Source organism: Mya arenaria, chromosome 4 (genome assembly GCF_026914265.1).
Source record: "Mya arenaria isolate MELC-2E11 chromosome 4, ASM2691426v1".
In the NCBI taxonomy this organism is placed as follows: Eukaryota; Metazoa; Mollusca; class Bivalvia; order Myida; family Myidae; genus Mya; species Mya arenaria.
Window position 1 is genome coordinate 68,884,576 of NC_069125.1, and position 8,470 is coordinate 68,893,045.

At 33.5% G+C, this 8,470-nt stretch overlaps 2 protein-coding genes across 2 annotated transcripts; one reads left to right on the forward strand and one right to left on the reverse strand.

Moving 5' to 3' along the window:
• Positions 1–1,675: 1,675 nt before the first annotated feature.
• LOC128232556 (uncharacterized) lies at positions 1,676–2,750 on the reverse strand. The gene is made up of 2 exons (XM_052946192.1): positions 2,639–2,750; positions 1,676–2,453 (listed from the first exon to the last, which is right to left on the reverse strand). The coding sequence occupies exons 1-2, from the start codon at positions 2,657–2,659 to the stop codon at positions 1,746–1,748; spliced, it is 729 nt and encodes a 242-aa protein (XP_052802152.1). The 5' UTR covers positions 2,660–2,750; the 3' UTR covers positions 1,676–1,745.
• Positions 2,751–6,213: 3,463 nt separating this feature from the next.
• On the forward strand, positions 6,214–8,300 carry LOC128232710 (uncharacterized). Its single transcript, XM_052946418.1, has 2 exons — positions 6,214–6,321; positions 6,448–8,300. The coding sequence occupies exons 1-2, from the start codon at positions 6,304–6,306 to the stop codon at positions 6,985–6,987; spliced, it is 558 nt and encodes a 185-aa protein (XP_052802378.1). The 5' UTR covers positions 6,214–6,303; the 3' UTR covers positions 6,988–8,300.
• Positions 8,301–8,470: the final 170 nt, after the last annotated feature.

Sequence of the window (8,470 nt, forward strand, 5' to 3'; positions counted from 1 at the left end):
ACATTTCTTTAGAATGTCAACTATAACGATAGGCTAGGAACTGCACATTTCTTTAGAATGTCAACTATAACGATAGGCTAGGAACTGCACATTTCTTTAGAATGTCAACTATAACAATAGGCTAGGAACTGCACATTTCTTTAGAATGTCAACTATAACAATAGGCTAGGAACTGCACATTTCTTTAGAATGTCAACTATAACAATAGGCTAGGAACTGCACATTTCTTTAGAATGTCAACATTTCTTTAGAATGTCAACTATAACAATAGGCTAGGAACTGCACATTTCTTTAGAATGTCAACTATAACAATAGGCTAGGAACTGCATATTTCTTTAGAATGTCAACTATAACAATAAGATAGGAACTGCATATTTCTTTAGAATGTCAACTATAACAATAAGATAGGAACTGCACATTTCTTTAGAATGTCAACTATAACAATAAGCTAGGAACTGCACATTTCTTTACAATGTCAACTATAACAATAGGCTAGGAACTGTACATTTCTTTAGAATGTCAACTATAACAATAGGCTAGGAACTGTACATTTCTTTACAATGTCAACTATAACAATAGGCTAGGAAGTGTACATTTCTTTAGAATTTCAACTATAACAATAAGCTAGGAACTGCACATTTTTTGAGAATGTCAACTATAACAATAGGCTAGGAACTGCACATTTCTTTAGAATGTCAACTATAACAATAGGCTAGGAACTGCACATTTCTTTAGAATGTCAACTATAACAATAAGATAGGAACTGCACATTTCTTTAGAATGTCAACTATAACAATAAGATAGGAACTGCACATTTCTTTACAATGTCAACTATAACAATAAGATAGGAACTGCACATTTCTTTACAATGTCAACTATTACAATAAGATAGGAACTGCACATTTCTTTACAATGTCAACTATAACAATAAGATAGGAACTGCACATTTCTTTACAATGTCAACTATAACAATAAGATAGGAACTGCACATTTCTTTACAATGTCAACTATAACAATAGGCTAGGAACTGCACATTTCTTTAGAATGTCAACTATAACAATAAGATAGGAACTGCACATTTCTTTAGAATGTCAACTATAACAATAAGATAGGAACTGCACATTTCTTTAGAATGTCAACTATAACAATAAGCTAGGAACTGCACATTTCTTTAGAATGTCAACTGTAACAATAGGCTAGGAACTGCACATTTCTTTAGAATGTCAACTATTACAATAAGATAGGAACTGCACATTTCTTTAGAATGTCAACTATTACAATAAGATAGGAACTGCACATTTCTTTAGAATGTCAACTATAACAATAAGATAGGAACGGCACATTTCTTTAGAATGTCAACTATAACAATAAGATAAATAATGTACAATCCTTTAGAATTTCAATTATTACAATAAGCTAGACACTGCAAAAATCTTGAGATTGTCAACTTTGAACTGTAGAGTTCTTGAGATTTCAACTATTACAATAAGCTAGGAATCGCACATTTCTTAAGAAAGCAATTGATTACAGTACACAAATAACGGCACAATTTTTTAGATTTCTGAACTATTACAATACCTTCCTACGTTATTATTTCAATAGCACCAAAGGCATATCGGTTGGTCGTAATTTCAATGACAATTTTCCATTGCTTTGACATAACAAAAGGAATTAATTCATTTTTCAGCTTATCTTATTAATCTGTAAACTAAACGAAGCTATTAATACAAAATATTCTGCATCCATTATTCCTTATCGGTGTATACACATGAGCAACTCGTTGCAATATTTTCAGTGTCAAGGTCATACATAAATTCGCCACTTTGATCATCACACTTCTTTCTTATAACAACAGTGGGGGCAAAACTCGGTTTACAGTGTCCTGTGGTTGTTTGCTCATTTCTACGATCATCATCTTTCTGTCTTTTGACCGGCACACGGCTAACACATTGGTCACACATGCACTGAGCCTCAAACATATCCACGGGGAACCTGTTTATGTTGTGATTCCGCTTGTACACCCACGGACAGAAGGCAATTTCGCTCTGTCTCGGAGATATGTCCCGTGACCCAATTTTATCAGCGTATTTCAGTCTATTGCGCATCTTTTGAGCGGTAAAGAGGCCATTAATGCACAAACGTTTGATTGAATCAATATCGGGATTGTCTGGTTGTAAATTCGAGACAACATCGCGGTCAAGAATTGGAAACGTTGCGTTGAACAATGGGTTTACGGCGTCTGAATACATTTTGAGAATAAGCTCCGACATTATGGCCATCACATCTGCTGGTTCCTTGCAGTTATCTTCAATGTCATGTGACTGTTCTAATACTGAATGGATAGTTTCTTTGCTGGTGGGTCGTCTTTCATTTTGCTGATGTATCCGCGCTAATGCAGCTTCCACACTAAGATGGTAGGAAGATGTCGCTAATGGAAGTGATATTCCTACAACCTGGAAAACATTGACGGAATATTATTACTTGCCTTAAAAAAGGTGTATTTATTTATTTCTTATTAAACTACTCTCTTTTTAAAGGTTTAAAACATATCAGACACACTATTAATAATGTATATCGTAATAATATCACTTGATAAAGTTAGAAAAAAAATATATATAACAGAATACAAAATATTTACCAGCAATACAGTTATATCCATTTCACGATAAGAAATCAGCTTAAATGATCAGTTGAATTAAACTTATACGAAAGCTTACCAAATTGGTATTTATAGGAATGCCCAGTGTCATCAGTGCCAATAAAAAATGTTTTTATTTGTAAGTTTCGCAAACGTACTTCCACTGACCTTGTCTATACAATCTCCCAATTGACGAAATAGCTGTCACAAAATCCCGGTAATGTGACTGGATCAGATATGATTCTTCACTGAATATGAGTTTTATAATACTATTATTAATGATAGCAATTAAGCTAACAATTTCGAAAATTAAGGAAAGGAACAAGTTAGTAATTAAATTGTCATAAAACGTTTTAGTCTTTGGTGAATATTTTGATTGATCTTCTTCCCTTATATATTTCATGGTCGAACACAGTATCTATTATCCAAATATTGAGGGGAGGTCGTTATTTTGTAATGTAAGCGACTGTCCTCATTTGCGTTGTTGTATCGTTGACGTATGTTAAATTGATAAAAGAAATTGGTCGGAATTCAAACGAGCAATATTAAAGCCGCATCGGTCTAATTAGTCTTTTTTCTTGGAACGTGTTTGTCAAAAGAGAACACTTACGTTATATGATAACGTTTCAACCACCGTCGCTTTCGTGTTACGCACATATTAAAACCTGCAAAAGTTGTTCGACGACGACCAGTACTGCACAAATACGTTCGTTTGGCCGGTTATTTTCCACAATACCAGTTTAAAGGCAATTATTCATTAGAAACAATCTAATTCAGCTTCGTTGGTGGCCTTTTTCAACCCCGATTAAGAACAGTTCACTATAACACGACAGTTATGCATTTTAACAGTCTTAGCATGCAGTAGATTTGGACTCTGATAAAGCTGCACATACGCATTTGACACAGGTTTTGAATTGCTGTTGAGATTTTCCAGCCGATAGACTTCGAAAGGGTACAAGCAATTCATGAGGCTATTAAATATTTTAATCGCAGACAAACCATAGCTCATTTAATGTGTTGTAAATCATATGATAGTCTTAATGGCACTGGAACATTTCAGATATGGGAAGCGGAAGTTTTTAAATGCATTACCTCAACAAAAACACATTTTCTAATGGAATATTTCGTATAAGTTCAATATGGATTGAAATAGCACCAATGTTGTAATCGTTAATGGATATCTAGCCCGGAATTGACATAACTGGGTTTTCCCATGCCGGTACAAATAAAAGGTGAATTTTGAGCTTTTGAAATTCATGTAACAGTCCAATGACTCTATTGTTTCCGAAGTATCGTCAAAACATATCTAATAATTGTTTTTAATGCAAAACGTTTTAAAGATATTTACTAAATATATACCCTGAGTTACATTAAAAACGCAAAACTCGAAACATGATTTTTAATAAACGAAGTATTATTCAGCTCCGTAAATTCTTGGCCTGAAAAATCATACTCAGTGCATTAAATTAAATTTGTAAATATTGCGTTTTAATGTCTCGGTGTAGAGGGTAGACCCGGTGGCAACTCCACGGCAGCGAATTGTTGGTTTGATTGACCATTTTGGGCAAAAGTCGCCTTCTACTGGTTGTTACGTATGTTATAGAGATACAACATGTCTATCCGTAGAGTCCAGAGTGTTTAATTTGAATGGTCAAAGCAGCGCCAACTTCGGGCGTTATCCGATAATGTTGTAAGATATTGAAAACCATTTAGGTCAAAAGTCGCCTTCTAGTCGATGTTATGTTTGTTGTATATGTACAACATGTCTATCCATATTTCAGGGTTACCACCAGCAGAAACACGATGGAAATCGCTTGGAATGAAATCTTGTTTTAGTACATATCCAAACATGTGTATAAGCGAAACTAAAGTAACACAACCATATACTAGTATGCACAATTTGTTACAAACACAGCTGTTTAATAAATTTTGTTATTACTCATATTAATATAAATTCTTAATTTCTTTAAATTCGTATAGCATTATTTGATCAAAAGAATAAACCGCATACAAAAAAGGTTTTACCAGGAACATTTTTGACAGTACAACTAGTTCAACACAAAAGGGCATCATGATGTTGTTTTTGTCTTTTGTATGACAAATGTATAACTTTATTGCTGTGTACAAGATGTAAATCAACTTTGTTTCAATGTTCACTTGCAATTGAATTCATTGTTTGCGTACAAGGGCAGTTCAACTAAGTTGTTAAATGACTTATAACAAATAAATCGAACGTGATGTTGGGTAAAGCGGCTATGTTGCTGCATGCGAACACAATAAACACACACAGTGACGTTGCTCTCATTTTTTTCTTATTTTTAGGGAGTTCCTCATAGAGGTCACGTTGACAACATGATTTGTTTCGTTTTCAAAACGTGTTGAACTTGAGCAGTTATATTAGTTTGTTTGAGTAAACATTAATTGACTTGTCCTCAAGCACGGATTCTTTCTCGCTTATATAATCACATGTGTGCATAAAGTAGTTGACAGATTAGTGACTTATTTCCCGGTACTTTGGAACCATTTTATAAGACATCGTGATTTCCAGAAGAAGAACAAAGATTTGTTTCTTGGGAATAGAATACATATACTAGTATATCTTAAGCCGGTGCTGGGGGGGGGGGGGCGTTGGCAGTGTTGCAGCTACAACTGAGGTCAATGCAGTCTCAATCAAACCGAGACTTCTATTTTCTTTCTTTGGATAAACGTTTTGGATTTCTGAAAATCAATCGTCCATGATGTAAACATGCAATTACAAAATTACAGTATATCAAGTACATAGTTTATGATTCGTTTGCAGTTCCTTTTCATGTCCAATGGTGCACATATGCTTTGTATGCGTTTGTCTGCACTTTTTATTAACTGTCTTTGAATATTTCAACTTAATTTCAAGTAATTTACATATCATATAGGAAGTTCAGTATTGCATTCGAGCACTTTGCAGTATCATTTTTGTTTATTTATGCAGATGGTAAATATTGACCATTACCGGACAGACTACTCTTCACGGTATTTGGAAATGCCCTGTTTATGGCGCAATTTATTTTTATCCCGATGATGTAATGTTATGTAATGTAATGTAACTTTTATGTACTTTTATTGTAAAGTTTAATTCATTACATGCAACCTTGAATATTCGATTAGTATTACTGTTAGATTATAATCTACTTATATGGTGTTAATTTGCTGTTAGTGAGCAAAAGACTGATTATATTAGATATAATTATAATTGATCCCCGTTTCAATATCATAACAGATTAAACATCTATGCTTCCTTGTATGAAAACGATTTGACAGAGATAAAGCAATATCTTTTCTCCAATAGCAAACTCAATCTAAAGCAATTGTAAGTGTTTAATCACAGCTTGCCCTCCAGCTGATATGGTATTTATTTATTTAGTTATCACGGGCTTCGCCAATAGCCGAAGGCGGACCGTTATGAAGTTTAGAAGGAGGTTATTTTCTGCCAGTCAAGTTCCCCAAGATGAACATGTTTGGGTCGGAAGTGGTGGAAGAGGAAAGCACCTTTCTAACACATACACATCATTTGCAATGCAATGCTCTATATAATAGAGGTTTCTTAAACTGACTGTTTTATTACAAAGGTATCCAGCAAATGATATTACAAGAACTTTTACTTATTTCAAATCTTACAATTTACCATAATGCAATTTTCAATTTTGGTAAGTAAGTATGTGTTTGTAATTTGTCGAAATTATTTTGGTAGACGTTAAATTAATACTGGAACCAACTTACTTTATTGATTTCATTGATGGCAAAATACCAAACTAGTTATTTCTGTCTTACAGGTGGTTGTCGCTGCTGCAGTGGCTGCTGTTTACGGAAGTAATAGACACGGGTGTAAAGTTCCGTCCAACGAAAAAGAATTGAAAAGTAAAATTTCAAAGCAGATCTTCAGAGATTATTTGTTAGGACGTCCTACATTCAACGCTATACCTGAATATCGACAGAATGTAATGGACGAATTGGAGATTTCTAAAAAGAAGACGAATTACAGAGACGATGGTATTAACTTCATAACAAAGTTGGTAGGAGAATCGAAGTGCCAAAAGGCGGCTAGAAGCATGAAGAGGGCTTGTCCGCACTATTTTGTTCTGGATTATGATGAAAATCGGGAGCCTGCATACATTGCAAAAGCAAGCTGTTCTTGCACTAGATGCAGAAGTTACCCACTGTTTGAAGGAATAAAGGCATCAAGATGTGAGCCAGTCATCAACTACATACCTGTCATACGGAGAGTGTGCCACACGAAAGTTAGTGAATATTACCGCTATATTCGTGATTTGGAGCCCGTTCCGGTTGGATGCACATGCAGCATGCCCTCGTAACAAAGGCAATATGACTGCATAAGACATCAACTTGTGTTCGCTTTATAAGGATACTCATTTATGAACTGCTGTAAAAGCTTATTATCTGCCTTGTGATATACATATTTCTTACCGTTTACATTATTTGTTGAGCTTTTTATTAGGAATTAGAGACTGAGATTTTAAATTTATTTTAAACTAGAATGCTTTTATTTTAACACATATAGGGCTGACCTGTGTACGTGATTTGTTAACGTTTAGATACGTTCAAAGGAACATTATACCATGGCTGATTTAAAGCATATAAATTTCAGCTCATTTTCCTTTTTTATATAAAGCAATTGATATGCATTAAGATCGCTGCAATTCATTTTATTATGATCATATCGAATTAATGTAAATGTATTTGAATTTTTTGTCCTAGAATAAATTTTTTGGTTCTTTTAAAAAAAATGTTCTTTAAGAAATTTTGCTTATATTTAAATAGATGCTCAATTTCAATCAACTGTCTTATAAAACATTCGCAGAGTTACCATATATTTTTCCAAATTCTTTCGATGAAAAGTAGAGGTACGTCTGAATAACCATTACGGTAGTGTCGCCAAATGATCGTACATAAGTCTTCTGTCCTTCAAATAAGGATATTAAGAGGACATATACGTTTTAAAGTGATGACAAATCAGTGTCTGTATAGTTTTATCCGTCGCATTTCTAGTCATATAGTTGTGTGGATCAATATACATTTACTTCAGCATTTTATTTTATTTTACATGTTAACGTTTATATGCATTTCCTGTGTTATTTACTAATGTCTCATTTAAGTGTGCAATGTTTTTTTTTTTTTTTTTTTTTTTTTTTTTTTGTGTGTTTTTGCAAAAAACATCGTAGTTATCATACATATTTCCATCCTTGTTTTTCACCGATATCAGATCAATATTTGAACATCCTGTTCATTTCCGGCATAACTTTCTTATTGACGAACCAGGATGTAAAGTTTGCGAATAACTTCTTATCGCTCCATAATTTATTCAATACTTCATAAGGACTTTATTTTCAATAGTTTGTATACATGCGTTTTGTGATTTGCGAACAACGAATGTTTTGTTATTTATTGCGTTTATTTCGCTGAAAGGAAATGACATATATCCGCGCGCCATTTCAGTGTGCTTTATTTATTTATTTATTTATTTATTTATTTGAAATCAGCATTGTTGTTGTATTTACGTGTTTAATGCAGGGCGTTAAACGATTAAGAAATTTTGTTCAGTCTGTTGATGTTATTATATGCTTAAGTATTTTAGATGATCAAGTTCATCAACGAAATAAATTTATTAAAAAAAAACATGTTTGTCTCTTTTTTTTTAAATATTAGGAACATAGGCACTTTCATCTCCTCAAAGTATGCGAGTATATTTGAAGCTTACTTGTGCTAATACGTTGAGAAGTGAGTGTGTTGCTTTGAATGCCAAATGAACCTTGATTAATTAGGCCCGGAACAGATCAC